The sequence below is a fragment of the Athene cunicularia genome (assembly GCF_003259725.1).
Source record: "Athene cunicularia isolate RWA chromosome 6 unlocalized genomic scaffold, athCun1 chr6_part2, whole genome shotgun sequence".
Taxonomy (NCBI): domain Eukaryota; kingdom Metazoa; phylum Chordata; class Aves; order Strigiformes; family Strigidae; genus Athene; species Athene cunicularia.
Window position 1 is genome coordinate 7,199,295 of NW_020799106.1, and position 16,075 is coordinate 7,215,369.

At 48.7% G+C, this 16,075-nt stretch overlaps 1 protein-coding gene across 4 annotated transcripts in view; it reads right to left on the bottom strand.

The window, feature by feature from the left end:
* Positions 1-15,818, bottom strand: part of CDH23 (cadherin related 23) — a 203,146-nt gene extending 187,328 nt beyond the window's left edge. For all 4 annotated transcript variants that reach the window (XR_003398737.1, XM_026851852.1, XM_026851851.1 and 1 more), the window contains exons 1-2: positions 15,741-15,818; positions 10,792-10,869 (exon numbers count right to left, since the gene is read on the bottom strand). Coding sequence is in view for 3 of the 4 variants with exons in the window: in XM_026851852.1 (XP_026707653.1) it covers positions 10,792-10,869; positions 15,741-15,807 (145 nt within the window). In the remaining variant the exon portion in view is untranslated. The remainder of the gene's footprint in view (positions 1-10,791; positions 10,870-15,740) is intronic.
* Between the last annotated feature and the right edge of the window lie 257 nt (positions 15,819-16,075).

Sequence of the window (16,075 nt, forward strand, 5' to 3'; positions counted from 1 at the left end):
CCCCCCATCCTCTCTAGTACAGAGCCTTAATTTATGCCTAGTTCCCCCCACCCCACCAAAGTATGCGGGTAATGGCTTCTGGCTGATGTGCTCTCTGCAAGCTGTCACTCCCAGCTCCATACCTGATGGGACTGCAGACAGCATCCCCAAGACTGCAACAATTTTTTCCAAGACAAAGAACAACTTGCAGAAGAGCCAGGAAGATTTCCACACACACACCCCCTCCCCTTTATGCTGATAGAAAAGCTGCTTCAGGGATGGTGGGAGAGATGCATACTCAGGATGGTGCTTTCTACGTGGTCCCTTCACTTGCTTGCCTTACGGTCACACTACATCAAGTTTTACACCAGCGCTCTTTTGTACAGAAATATTGTTTTATCCAGTAGGATGTGTTTAATTTGATGCAGCTGTCATATGGGAAAAGGTGCGTTTCAAGAGTCAAGGTTTTCCGCAGTGCCGTTACTTATTTTACAGTCTTCTGCCATATCTATTTCTTCCCCTCTATTTCCCAAAATCATTAGTAACAACCATTAATCTCTGCCTGTGAGAATGCTCCTCGCTTCTCCCCATACCCTGAACTGTTAGTCTCCCTTGGACTTTCTACATTTTAAAGTATTTTCCCCTCCTATTTTCAAATTAACTGCTTGAAACTGAACAGCAGAGCAAGGAACAAAGCCACATCACAGTTTGTGAAAGGGCATTACATTCCATAACATGATCTCTCGCCTCAAACCTAATAATCAATTAGAAAGAAAAAAAGGAAGAAGTTCCTCTGCATTCAGGTACCGAATCGCTCTAATTGAACCCATGCAGAAAGACAGCCTATGCAATACCAGAGCCTCAACAGAGCAGGCATTTGACAAACCCATGCAGATGAATGGAATAAAATTGAGTTACTAACCATTAAATGTCAAGTGTTTGAAATCTTTCCCCCTCGCGTAAAGAGCAATATTAATAAATCTTTAAGAGAGGGAGCACACAGAGCTTATTCACTCTTCTGACCACCGCTGCAAATTGAACAGATGTTTTCACTGAGTTGTCCAACAATGCTGTCTCCAGCTTTTTCCCCCCACCCTCGAGTGGTTACAGTTAATTCAGAAGCAATCAATGTACGGGAGCGGTTTGACAGGAGGAACCAATTTATTAACTCCCCCTGCCAATCAAGCACATTAAGCCATTCAAAGGCAGAAAGGTGCATTAGCACACGCCAGCGATAAATCGGGTTAAAAGCCGGGAGATGAGCAGGGAAAAAGATTCACGTGACAGCACTGAGGTGACCACCCTGCGTGTCCTGGGGACCCCGAAACTGCAGAAACTGGGATGAAACAAACTTCCCAAGAGGGAACCCTGCCACCCCTGCAATCAACACAGCCGGGGCAGTGCAACACCTCCTGACACCCCAGCCCCAAACACGGGATGCTCGCTGGGATAACGGCAGTTTGCTGCATTGATGCTTCCCAAAAGTGGGAGTTTTATTCCACCATCTCAGCACCTGGGAACGTAGATACATTTCCAGAAGGGTTCTTTTCTACCTGCTTGTTTTCATACAAGACCACCGTGGTTTTCCATAATGAGGACCAGGTAAGTAAAATTTCCACTTCTTAATTGCTCAGATGATTTTGATGCAGGTAAGAAGCTGGACTTTTTAAACTTTTTTTTTTCCCCCCTGGCCTTTTATGACTTTTTACACCAGGAAGCAACAACAACAAACTGGTGGTGGTGGGGAATAGTTTGAGTTTTTCATTTATTAAAGACAAAGTAGTACTTCCATGGTGACCAATTATGGAAAATTTAATTAAAAGGTTTATTTTTTACAAGGCTAGAAGTCTGATAGCTGTGTAAAGAGAGTCACTGAGACTATCATGGGATACCTTTTGCAGCAGCACAGGAAAGTGCCTCGAGCTGTTCCCTGCTGACCCAGCTGGCTTGGGAGCTGGATGTGTGCCTCTGCAGCATTTCATTGATAAACTTCGAAGCGTGCAAACAGCTGGATGCCAGCCCATCTCGAAACCATCTACTCCCAGCACCCTTCACTCAATGCACCTCCCACTTCACCACAGCCCCAGGCTGGATGGCGAAGCATGTCGAGATGCAAGAGCGTATCTTGTCATGCTTGATCTCTTTCCTCCAGCGTGGCACGAACTTTGCCTGAGTGTTGTGTAATGCAAGGGAATCGCCCTGACTCCTCTTACGTGTTCCTGCTTTGCTCCTCAGTCAAGAAAATTAGCTGGAGGGTGGTGGAGCAGATCCAGATTGCAGAGATCTCAAAAGAAGATACTGTGTGCAAACACAAAAGTAGAGGGTAATGGGGTGCACTTTCCCCCCCCCCCTTTTTAAGCTCACAAATCCCAAATATATCAAGGTCCTGACGTGGCAAAATGCATAAGCATGTTTATCACTGTTTGCAACCATAGATTTTTTTTTTCTAAGAGGTCCCATTGCTGGACTAAAAGTGAAAACACAGCTCACTTTCCCACCAAAAATAAAAATTATGAGTGTATGTATATGTAAGTATTTCCCTACAGTACTGGAAAATACTCTTGGCTCATAATACATTCCCTTAGAATAAACACCTCTACAAAGATATATATAGCGCGCCTCCTAATTTGAATATACACACATATACATGCATATATACATTTCCCCCTGCCCTGTGTTTTTTGCTTTACCAAGCTTGACTCATATTGTTATCCCTGCTCTATATCAAGCTTGTCACCCATGCTAATGCCTCCAACTGGCCAGGAAAAAGACCCAATTTAACTGAGTTGCGACAGTATGGACATCCAAGCCTGGACAGTCCAGAGTAACAAGGAGCATTCCATTGAGCACAGCCGAACACCCAACCAGAAGCCAACCCACAAATAAAGCTCCTACAGGCAGCGCTGTAATATAGATAATGTTACTAAAGTTATCTCAGACATAAAAATCATCCCAGACCTCATTACCACAAACACACATCTCCCTCCATTTCCTTTGGAAGGGCTTGGCCCCCGTGCAAGGGCTCACACACTCTAACGTGAAAGTTGGCAAGATCAATCCTTTAGATGGTTTGATGAGGCGGTTACCTGAAGCAAGGTTACCCTGACATGTTAATTAGTCCATATTGCAAATATACTTTCTTTTTTCTCCCTCTCTCTCTCTCCCTTCTTAAACATAAACATTAATGTTATTGCCTATTAGCAGAGCAGATATGAAAATTTAAGTGATTGATGAAGTGATTAATTTAATGACAGAGGGTTAAGGGTTTGGGTGAGGGGGAGCTTTTTTTTTTTTCCCTCAAGTTTCCTGATGTTGGGAATAACTGATTTTCTAGCCTTAAGTTTTCATTAACGATGCTGTACTTTCTGCAGCTCAACAAGTAATTTCATCAAAGGGCCTTCTAACAACAAAAGGATAGAAAAAGGGCTTGAGTTACCAGGTCTGAAATCCCCTTCTTGAAGTACTTCTCAAACACTGATGTTCATTAGAGTCCTTACCACACTTAGAAACAAGGCTGCTCCTTTGCAGAGCACTCAAGAAGCCTGCAAATTCAGTTTTAAACAGTAAATAGCCATCGGATGATAACACTGCTTTTAATTAATACTGAAGATGAAAGTGGCATTTCTACAGCCTCCCTTTCTAAAGGAGAATACTCACACCCGCTCTTAGCGATGCCTGTAAGGAAGCTCATGAAACGGGTTTCCTATTCAAAAGTATCTCAATCTCCTCGCAGTCAGAGGCTGGCTTATTCCTCTGGAATTATCCTTTGTAAAAGGCCAAATCAATTCTGGCAGCTGCACACGCACCCCATTGGGGTGACGGACACGTAGACACTCACACTGTCAGCCCCAGGGGACACTCTGGCTCCTGCCCTTGTATGGAAAATAAGGCTGCACGTACCTGCCGTAACAGCAGCCCTAAACGCAAGGTGTAGGAACCCCCAGAGCTGCTCAGATTAAAGGCCATTTGAAATAGCTGGGCTTCGCGTGACTGCCAGGGACTCACAACCTTTTGCTGATCACGCCAAATTCCTTCCAGTTGAGGGGATGGTTTTTAAAAGCAGAAATGCTTCCCCAGACCCTACCATGAGTAGCAAACTACTTCTGGCCTTGGGAAGAGGAGTTGCTCCCCTCCTGTCCTTTTCTGAACAGGACAGATAACTCAGAGACCAACTCAGCGCAGCACCTGCTGGAAAGCCTACGGGAAACATCCCAGACTGGACCCTGGCTGGGATTTAATTCCTGCTGGTGTCCTCCCCTGCGGTCTGTGGCTAAGAACATCCACCCAGCAGCAAAACCAAGGAGCCTAGGGTCTACCTATGCTTGCCAACTCAACTTTTGTCTGCCAGATAAACCACAAAAAAATCTGTACTGGGTTTTGACCATTATGAAACCCTTTGCACCCGCACCAGTGCTAACAGAGTGAGGTACCTGGGACACCTGCCATGCAGTCCCCAAACTCTGTAACCAGGCACAGACCAACTGCCATCATGCACTTGCCCACTTGGTTTTCTATGCATTTGCCCTTCCAGATAGGGATTATTTGTATACAGCATGCAGATGCATGGTTTCATCATCGGCTGAAGATAATCTGAGGCAAAAGGATAGCATCTCTTGCGCCATCTTCACTCCTATGACTTATATGTCCCCCTGATCTTGCAGCTTTACCATCAGCTATGCCTAAATGCTGGTCTAGCTGAAACTAGCTTTACAGACCAGAAGAATAATCCTTAAGCAAACAGATGCTAGCTGCACCCTAAGCATATAATGTTGGTGCAACCGGAAAGGTCCCATGGGTGTTGAGCTCTCCCCTTCCTCCCACTTCAATCTTCCCACCTTACATTCCTGAAAGGGAAATGCTTTTCTTTGGAGCCTTTTTGGAGCTGTTTCGGCAAGCTAACACATACATACAAATACAGGGATAGTTTACCTGCTAACTTTGCAGGGAGGGCAGTAACACGTGGCTGGAGATGGTGAAGCTGGACAGAAGCTAACCCATCACACAGCAACCTTGGATGGCGCACCTCTAAAGGCAAGGTGGGTGGTATGTTTAATTAGACCAAAAACGGTCACACAGATCCTTCCCCACAAATTCAGCAAAGTATGTCATAGGGGGAAGGAAGTTCTAGGCTGCACCAGCATGAAGAGGGCACAGCCACTGCTCTAACACACATTTCTTACAAAAAGAAGGCTTTCCCAAGCTCTCTGTCCATTTTACTACCAGTGCCACCACATTTTCCAAAAGCATCTTCCAACTTGCCAAATTTTGCCAAAGGCCAGCCCACCTTGTACCGTTCACAAGGCTCCTGCACTGCCCTGGACTCCCAGTGCACCCTGTGCTGCCTTGCTCCTTTCAAGGAGTTAACCCCAAGCTTTAAAGCCATGCTCTGTGCTCTCTTGAGTCACACCTCCTTAATACCCAATTAACACCTCATTAACAGTATGCCCACAATGCTTTCCCGTTTTACCAGGGTGACTTTTAACCCTGTGGTGCACAGAGATTAAATTAATTTTCTCTTTTTAGACTTAGTATTTAATTTTGAGCAAGGGAGACACCAGCAGATATGCTAGGGCAGCCCCCCCCTCTCCAGCAATAGCTTCATGCCTCTGCAAGCGAGGAGGGAGGCCAGGAGACACCAAAGGGATGCCCACAGTTCCCCCTCCAAAGCTGTCCCCAACAGATGGCCCACAAGCCTCATGCATGGATGTCTGGCCCAGACCCTCTGAAACAATTTAATCAGTCCAGAAGTATGCAGAGACCAGAGCCAGAACTTTTTTTTTTTTTCCATTCCAGTGATGCACTAGGCAAGTGCCATCATGGAGGAGCCCAGCCACCGCAGATGTCTACAGCTGTGGGATCAAACGAGCAGGCAGGGTTTAGCTGAGACAGCCCATGCTCAATCACACACAGATAACTATATCTTCAGCAACAGCTTGAATGGCCCAGCACCCCCAGGGACCTTACCCGGGTGCCAAAGCAGCTGGCTGCCCAGGACCAGAGCACTGCAGCGAGAGGCTGCGGTGGAAGAGATGACTGCTTTGGAAACTACAGATACAGCACACAGAGGATGGCAGCCTTCCCTGCCTAGTGAAAAGCAGCCCTCTGGCCTTGTCCTCGCCTAGAATGGAGAATCAAGTCATCCACAAATATCAGAGGGCCCTGCTGCCTCAGACCCACGTGCAGAGTTACCAGCAAGCACCCTGCCAGCTAAACACCAAGCTCCAACTCCAGTCCTTTTGCAAAATAACCCTCTGTCCCAGAAGGCTCTGAAAAGCAGGAGGTGACACACACCAACATAATTACTTTAATCACCACCAGCCAACAAAGTACACCTACACCGCAGCAATACTCCAGCATCCCTGGCTCCTCTTAGGCTGCAACAGCTCGGGGTGCAGAGCAAGAGCCACAGCTCCGTGGGAAATGTCCACTGCAGCCCATGTCAGTGAAGTAGGTCTCAAAGAGCAAGGTTCAGCTCTGCCCCTCAGAGCTTGGTGGAGAAACATCCATATGTTTAAGTCCCTTAGCTGGTTGTGTTCCCCCAGGAAAAAAAGAAAAAGTCATCTTTCCTCTCCAATTCCTCATGCCTTCTCCTGCAAGCAGAGGAGGTGGTGTGCTCAATAGAGCCCACCCTGGGAGGGCTGCAGCTTGCCCTGGGAAAGCATAATCCAAGTTTCCCAGTGCAGAAAGTCAAACCACACCATCAGAAATCTGTCAGACAGCAGAACTCTCCAGTGCCAAGAGCCAGACTGGGATCCTCAGACATCCAGTGGCATGGCCAACAGACAAGTGCCTGAGCAAGACTTCTACATGCATGCTCCCCAGCAGAATTCATGACTCAGTCAACACCACCAAGAGCTTTGTGTATCTCCAGCAATCACCTTCTACTGTATTTAACTGAAATTCCTGCAACAACATCTGGAAGTCACCATCTGGAAGTCCCCAGCCAAGCAGGGGTTTTGTAAGCTCACAAAGGCATACCTACCCTGTTCCCAAAGCATAAGCTCTTTACAGTGTTTACCAGCTCAGCAAAAGTTGCACATAGCAAAGGGGGCAGAAGCATGTAAAATTCCCCATCAATCATCTGTCTGTCTTTCTGAGCACGTTGGACTCAGGAAATGGAGAGCACAGCCCTCCTGGGAGAGGCATAGAGAGGAAAGGAGGGTGCAAGGGGGCTTCAAGCAGAAAACACAGCCCCATGCATTACATACATACTCATGATTTCAACCCACCCTCCGCCTCCTGTCATGTGCACATACCCGCCTCGCAGGCGCTGTGCTCAGCATCCGCCAGCCACCCATCCCTCCACATCACGGTGGCACCGAGCTGCTGAGTCAGGGAGCACACAAGGCCTTTAGCCCAAAAACCCTCCACCCAGCCAGGCTCCGAGTGCTGAGCCAGCACTGCTCGGGGCTGTCACTCAGCAGCTCTGACCGCAGGACTTGCTGAGTTAGAGGTTCTCCTTGGCCCTATGCTGTGATGGGTTAAAACAAGCAGGAGGAGATGCTGAGGCAGCCAACTTTGGGGGACCTGGGGTTGAGCATCCCACCAGGTGCTGGAGGCATCCCAGCGATGCTCACAGGAGGGCATCCCAGCAAGCTGGTGGAGAGCTGAGAGCCTCAGCTGCATGCTCTCCTGCCCAGAAATAACTAAGGGAATCAAACAGCAGGCAGCCCTGGCAGAAGCCCCCCGGGAGCCCGGCCTCCCCACCTGCCAGCCATCCCAGGTGCCTTTCCCAGCTTCACCAACATCCTCTCACACTCACATTGCCCCGAGGTGGGGGGGGTGATTGGTGGTGTGTCAATCATTGCAACTAAATCCTGGCTGGTTTCCCCCCTCTGTCATACACTGCTCAACTTCAGCAGGCTTTACAGAGGGGATCAGTCTTCCAAATTTAGACTCCTCTTCTAGTTTTAAGCAGGGCATGCAGGACTAAGGGCTGATGAGCAGGGGGGATGGCTGTCCCCAGCCCACCTGAGCAACCATGCCCCTGACACAGCATGGCCCAAGAGTGAAGCCAAGTGAGTGCTATCAGCTCGGGTGTAATGATTAAAGCATTTCCCACTCTTTTAAGACAACATTATTCGAGCAATGCTAAAATGTTATCACTAGGATGAAGGGAAAGTGGAATTGCACTCATCTGAATGGCCTCTTTTGTCATGCATTTTGCAAGGTATTGAGGCATGAAAGCTTTCAGAGAAATTCGGGTGAATCCAAGCTAGGTGGTTATAAGGCTAGTTACAAACCCGACATGATGGATCATCTTCATTTTCCCATTCCTGTCCTGCATACAGCAAATCCATTTGCTGGGCAATTAGACTCCAGTCATTACATTATGCTAAGAAGATGTTCCTTTTGCAGCAGAAGGGACCCCAACCAAGAGAAACCCAGAGCACTGCCTGTCCATCCCCACCTGCTGACAAATCCAAGGCTGCAGGTAATCCCACCTGCAGCAATGCCACTCCCAGGCACGCCTGTGAGCATCACACCTTGCCAGAGACCTCCAGCAACTCACCTGGCACCAACATCCATGCCACTCTCCCTTTCCCACAGCCTTCTAAAAGGTTTGGGATTAAACAAAATGGCCCTTGGAATGATTTTGCTTAAGGCAGCAAGCAGCACAATAAAGACAGACAGTCCCTCTTCTCCAAACTCTTCTTCTAAGGGCTGTTAATCAGCCAGTACTCCTACTTTTGGAGTAAAACACACAGTGATCTGGCCCAATCAGTCATTATCCCTCCTCCTCTCCAGGCATCTCCCTCCTCTACTGCAAATTTTTCCCTGGTCCCTTCAACCCTTCCCTCAAGCTCACGTCTCCTATTCCCTCTGTGTGCATACACATGTGTGTGTGTGTGTCTGTGTTTCCATTACTTCTGGGTGAAATAACTGACTAGAGGGTCAGTCCACCTGAAAATTGCTCTCCCCGGACCTAAATGAAACAGATGGGCATTGATGATGTTTTGGGAGAAATTAATCAGCCTGGACCAGCGGCAGCGCCAGCAGCTCCCTCCGACCAATCTCGCCTAATGAATTCTGAGCTCTCTGTCTTAATAGCTCCTGACAAGACTAATTTACTCTTGTAAGTGATTAGAGGGGGAATGATCTCTTAATTGTTGCTTAAGATTCCTTTCGGCATGGCAGGCAGCATGCAGGGACTGCTCGGTTTGGTGCTAGGTGAGGCTGTGCACAGGGATGCCGCAGGGAGCTGCACAGGGGCCTTCACTCAGCGCCACGGTGATGGGGCACTTCTAACTGACCTCAAAAAAGAAGCTGCATTTTTTCTAGGTAAGAGGCACCACATACTGTTCTGCTACTTACACCCCAGTCAGGATATAAGAAAGATGTTTCCAGATGATGGGTTTTTTTGGTTTGTTTTTTTTCAGATGATGGGTTGGTTTTAAGTGAATAAGCTGAACTCGGAAAACATCCACCAACAGCAGGAAACACAGAAACACTGTTTGTCAACACTTGCAAGGCTGATATTTCCCTCTGGTTCATCTGGAAACAAAATCCCAGGGTGCCAATATTCTTAAGAGTGAATTTCATTTCTGTACAGTGTAATACCAAGTTAAAAAAAAAAAAAAAAAAAAAAAAAAAAAAAAAAAAAAAAAAAAATCAACCCCCAAAGTAATTCCAAGAACAATTTTAATCGCGCAGTCTCTCACTGGAAAGCAGACTGTCAGAAATCTTTCCCCGTTTTCTGCCAAAATAGGAGTTCAGTCCAACTCCCATAAGGTATTTCAAGCTTAAGTACTTTGAGAACCACGTACTTGGTGAGGAAGCATTTCCATTAAGCTGTTCCCAGCCAGCTCTCACTCCTGCTCTTGCACAGCTGCTTCCTTCCCTGGGACTTGTCCGGGGCACATCCAGCACTGTGTGTTTGCAGGGACACTGGCAATCAAGAGGCAGTGAGCATACCAAAAGCAATGCAAATAAACCCGGTGTAAAGTAACCTGTAAGGGGTGGGCCCACTGAAGAAGGCCATGAAAAAATGGCATGGATGCAAGTCATCAGGGGAAAAAAATATTAGAAAACAAATTACAACGAAGTCAGGTCCTTCCTTTCCTTACGCTGTTCACAGCTTGCCTTCTGCACGCTGTGAGTAAAGGCACCCGAGCAGTGCTTTTCAGTATTACTTCATGTTGCAAATAAACCTGAGCATCACTGCAAGACAGAAGACAGCTACGGCTCCAGCAAACCTTCTCCTGAGGATGCAACTCCACGGAGAGCTCAGCTACCACTCGGGATGCTCCACGGCGTCTATCCAAATCGCACAAACAGGACTCCATGTCCTGCCTACTTTCTCAGATGCCACCTCAAATCCCACAAGCAGGACACCACAGGCTACAAAAGATGCAGCTGAGGGGACCCCCAAGAAAAGACAGAAGCCTCAGCTGGAAGCCTGGGTTGAGTCCTCCAACCCGTGGCAGCTCTAGTGATGACTTCGGTGCTACAAGAGCCCTTTTTTAACGGGGATGCTGCTTGGGCTGGGTGGTTGAAGGCAGCAGTAGATGTGAGAAGGGGCCTCCGCAGCCTCCATCCCAGCTGCCCTCCACTCCCAATCGATTCCTCCCGCATTAAAAGCCAGTCACAAGCCCTGATTGAAGAGCACAAGTTTAATGGACTGAAAGCCTGGAAAGAGGCCGAGAATGACCGGGTCGATTTCTGCATTTACTAAAAACCGATCCCTAGCTAAATAAAGAAAGAAAAATAAGCTGCATCTGTCAATCAAAAGAAAAATATTTCTTTAATGCTTTTCCATGAGCGGGTCAGTGGCAGCAGCAGACCCCCTGCCCACAGACATGCCCCACTTACCCACAGGAGTATCCTCATTGATCAGCAGGTAGGTGTCGAAGAAGTAGTTGATGAAGTACGGCAGCCGATTACCCTGACCTGGGAAGATGACAAAAGCAAGGTGTTATTTCCCTGGCATGTCGTTCATGGGCCAGCGGGGCTGGGAGAGGCCCAGGGCGCAGAGAAATGTACACAGAGGACCGGGCTCACCACTTGGCCTCACAACAGCAAGGGGTAACCCCAAGATAAGGGCTAACAAGAGGGCAGAAAGCACTGTGTGGTCCCCTGTAGAAGCTGATTGGGGAGCTGCTTCCCTCCACCAGCCTTTCTTTTTTAAGTATTTTCTTTTGCAGGGTGGAGGCAGAGGGTAAAGGGGAAGCCAACAGCTCAGGGACCAGGGACATCAATTATTGTTTTAGCACATGATTAATACCTTCGCTTTGTTCCCATGGTTGAGAGACTTTTGCCTTGTCAGCCATCCCAGCAAAACCCTGCGTGCCTCCCCTCTCCCATCAGCCGATTGCCTTTCCCTCTAATTGCCTCCTTTCACCTTTAATAACCAGGCTCACTTCTTTCTACTCCCTTTTTTACGGGGCTGGAAGCTTGCGAGCCTGCCCCTGGACCGCAGCCTCATTAGGTGACAGACCTGAGTGCAGAACACATACGAGAACAACTACTGCAGCCTAAACCAGGGAAAAAGTCAACCAGGAAAGATTTACCATTAGAAGGATGCAGGAAAAGAGGTGGTGAGAGAATACAATGATTTTCCAGGAAGGTTCGGTGTTGAGAGAGTTGCATCTGAGGGATGGGTTTTCCTCGATACACAGCCAGAGCTGGCCAAGCCTGCAGGCTTTAAGGAATGCAATTCAACTGCCAGGCGTCAAAATCAGGGCTGTGCACAGCAAAGTGGAGGTCTGAACTAGTCTAGCCAAAATAGTTCATGCCCACTGATGGCAAGTCCGAGGAGGGGAAGAGGCCAAGCTGGGGTCCCAAGTGCAGCCCCTGGCAAGGAGACTCACTGGCAGCAACGGGGCAGTGCTGTCCCACTGTGACCCCTCATAACTGCCTTAGATGTGAGCCGAGCTAAAACCCAAGATCATAAAAGTATCTAAAAAAAAAAATATCCAGCAAAGTGGCAGCGTGACACCCCTTCACAAACCCCCACCACACCAGATGCAGATCCAGCCAGGCTCCTTTCAAGAGCCATTACAGAGCATCACCTCAATTGTAACCGCACCTGTGCTGCCACAACGAAGACAACTGCTTTCAGCAAAGGCATAGCAACCTCCAGAGGAGATCAGGTGTCCAGGTTTCCCTCCTGACCATGCTACACTTTCCCACCACCCTCATGCCCTGCACATCAGCATCCCACCTTAAGAAACAAGAACCAAAGTTTCAGCATCATCTTTGCCTGCTGAAGCTCCCAACGCAAATCCCAGCTGTGTTCCCACACAAATCTGCTCAGCACAAACCTGCTCAAGGTGTGGGCATGGGATAGGGAAGCAGCCTGGGCTCCTTTGGGGCTCCCTCTGTAACAAGACAGGGATTTTCAGCACTGCCCTCTTTCCCGAGGCACCAGGTTTGTTAAACACCTCAAAAAGTGGGAAAGCACTAGAGGCAGCACTCTCACAAAAGCACATTTAAATCTCAGCCTCCAAAGTTAAGTACCTGGAAAGAAAATGAGAAGGACCCCGACAAAATGAGTTATTTAGAGCTAATGGCATCTCCAGAGGCTTCAAAGCACACTCTTAGCTGGCTGCTGTGCTGGGGCCAGCAGGCTTTGAAGGGGGCAGATATGGCTAAAACACACCAAGCAGGGCTTACCACAGGGGACTCACTTCTGCAAACCTCTCTATTTCAAAATACATTTCTTAGTATCACCAGCATACTAAAAATAAGTTGCATCTTCCAAATTCAGCTGCATCAGGTGCTGCGAGGGCTTCAAACCACCAACCTGTGAGCACACAGGATCTGTGTGTTAAGAGAAGGGTGACTGGCACCTGAGAGTTGGGGAAACTGAAGGAGGGTCTGGAGGCAGGACTCTGCTTTGGGCTGCAAATCCCAGGATAAAGAGCAAGGCTGGCACCATACTGCTGGACTGCCAGCGTTCGGAAGGGCAGTGCATGACAGAAGGGGATGGAGAGAAAGTGTCTGAATAGGATAAAAATGTAGGTCAAAAGATGGACACTATGACAAATGGAAGCCATCCTCCCCAAAATATAAAAGGGACGCTGTGGCTGAAGCCTCAGCCCCATGAGCCCTGTTCCCCTGGCCAGGCTCAACACTCACACCCCAACGACAGTTATTTCCATCTCCCCCACAGCCCAGGCTACTGCCGCGGGCTACATCCTCAGTGCACCTTCAGGAACCTCCTCCCCATGGCAAACGGGGCCATAAGCTCTTATTCTCATAACATGGGTGCTGTTGAAAAATGCCTAGCTAGTCTTTAAAACATTCATCTCCCACACATATCCTAGTCTAGAATGACCAGACACTGTCCTTCCACATTTAACCCAGGACTGTCAATGTTTTGTTGGCTGTGGGACCACCTTCCACACAAATTGATTTGGGAATCACAGCCACACTCCACATACCCTGAAAGTGAGTTCTCGCTTTCCCAAAAGTGTGGGAACTCATTATGAACCAGCCATCATCTGTGGCTTCATCCAATGGATCGTCAGCTGGATTTTCCTTCTGCAAGACTGCCACAACCACCCGTCTATACCATCACTTTACGCCTCAACACTGCTCTGGCTCACGGCCCACCAGCAAGGTGCATGGCAGAAAGCCATCGCTTCCACCACACACTTGTAATCCTTTATTCCTCCTTCACGTGCTACCGACAGGCTCCAAGGGATGACCATCAACATTGTTTTGATGTGCTGGGAGATTTTCTACCCTGTGTCTTCCATACCTGCTCCACGTTATTCCTGTAAAACCTGCTGTGACTTTGCCCTCTGGAGTCAGTACTTGCATCCTTGACCACTGCTTACGTGAGAGCGTGGTAATCACAGAGCCATTCTTCTAGTCAGCATCCCTCGATCCCTCCTAACCCAGTGATGAAGAAGCTCTCTGCTCATCTCCAGTGACTGCAGCAGTAGCTGGGTAGGAGTGGGCAGACTCCGCTGCCATGCCACGCTAAACCATCCTCTCTCCAACACACCAAGCTCACTCAGGCTGCACTTCTGCATTTACCCAAGCCAATTGCTTTGCAAGTCTTCCATCACCTGCAGTCCCCAGGGCGTATGGCAGGGCATCCACACACTTCTCCTCCCCATCCCAGGGACAAGAGTTGTGCCAGCATTTGCTTATGAAGGGCAGGCACTCCTCAGGGAGATGACAACCGAGTTCTGGGCAGGGCAGGGTTTAGGAGAGAGGGGCTGACACTGCTGATCTGAAAGTGCTAGTTAAGGGCCTCCAAATCCCCGTTTCCCTGCGCTGCCTCTCCAAGGCTTTGCAGTTTGCTATTGCAGATCCGCTGTGTCCAGCCAGGCACCTGGAGCAGGGCTGTGCGCACACTAGCTACGGGTGCTGTGGCTGACCACACAGGGAGGGAGGAAGGAGCAAGTTCCCAGCCAGGCAAGCAAAACCCACCATCCCACTTCCAATGGGACATACTGGACCACTCCTGGCAAGTGATCGCTCCAGGGAGCAAGTTTTAGGAGGCTCAGACTGGGGCAAAGGACTGAGTTGTCTTTTTTTACTTATTTTCTTTCCCCTTCCAGAGGAGTGACAGGGCAGTTAACTAGTGAGGCTATACTTGATCCAATACGACACCAGAGGGAGATTGACTGCGCTTGTCAGTCACAGCTAATGTCATCCACTGACTGCTTAATCAGGCTGCCAATCTGGGCAAGCCATCTTGAGGCTTTAGTAGGGGGGAAAAAAAAAAAAAGAAAAAAAAGCCTTTATTCCAAAGGGCGCAGTGCTATCAAATGGACACACACTCACTATTGTTTATCAGCAAGTGCCACACAGGCACATACCCCCCAGCCTCCCTCTCCCCCCACCAGCACCCAGGGGCTTTAGCCCATTGATGCAACAATCCCAATTTTCACGGGGCTTTGCTGTATGTTTACAGTACTTATGCAGCCTGGATATGCCAAAGCCTGGCCCAAGAGGCACATTTGCTGCATGAGGAGGTAGTTGTCCCACAGCTCATACAGAGGCCAGGCTGGACCCCACAGCTCCCTGCCAGAAGATGACCAAGAGCATCATGCTCGCAGGGCAGAGCCTGGCAGTGGGAGGAAAGCTGACCACAGAGGCTCTGCCTGCCCAAAGCCCTGCCCTTCCCTCCAGCTGGAACTAGAAAAGAGATTTTGCAGCTCAGAGGGGAGTTATTTCCTGCACAGTATATATTAAAGCACAGTTTGAGTAATAATTTTGCTGCTGAAAGCACAGAGAGAGCCCTGTCAGTAATACCTCTGCTGCTGAACAGCTAACAAGCTTCTGCTTTACATCCTTGCCTTTTTATCCACACCCTCTAATTTCCTTTAGGTTTTATTTACATAGAATGACCTAATATGACATCCATTGCCAGGTCCACCACCAGCTTTGACTTTGTGAACCCACATCTGGAAGTTGCCAAGGTCTTCCCACTGAGATACACCAAGAGCATCAACCACCGTTGGGTTCACCAGTGCATCCTTCTCCTCCAAGCCTCTTTCCAGTCCCACCTCTCCCTCCCAGGAAGAGCCATCAGATGCCACATGTGCCCTTTTCCTGACTGCCATGAAAGCAGCTGCACAGGAGCACAATGTGCAGATCCCCAGGACTGCATCTGATAGACATAGGCGGTCTGCTTACCCATGCCAGCCACATCTCCCCATCGCCACAGCAATGCTGTCCTGCCTTCAGATATTCATCAGGAAACCCCAAACACAGCAAAAATTACCCTTGTACCTCACAGACGGGAGGTACAAGCAGGCAGAGGAGGGGATAGAGAAGAGCACAGCACTGAACAGACTTACCTGGAGAGACCAGCTCCAGGAGCAAGAGGGGAAGCAGAAAGTTGCCAGCAGTAGTGTGACACTTCATGGTTCCTGTCAAAGAAGAAAAGCGGCGTCAAGTCCAGCGCTTTATGGATATTGCCTCGTCTCCCCACATCAGGCTTAGGGACACAGCCCTGCCCCAGGTTACAATCAGTGCCCCAGTGCTGCAGGCACAGTTGCTCAGGCAGTCAGGGGACACCCAGGAGATCAACATTTTGTTATCACTTGGCTTTTATACCAGCACTTCACCCAAGTTTGCCACTACTACCACTTTCTTAGTTCATGCAGCCCTAACCATCCTCTTGGCAAGAACC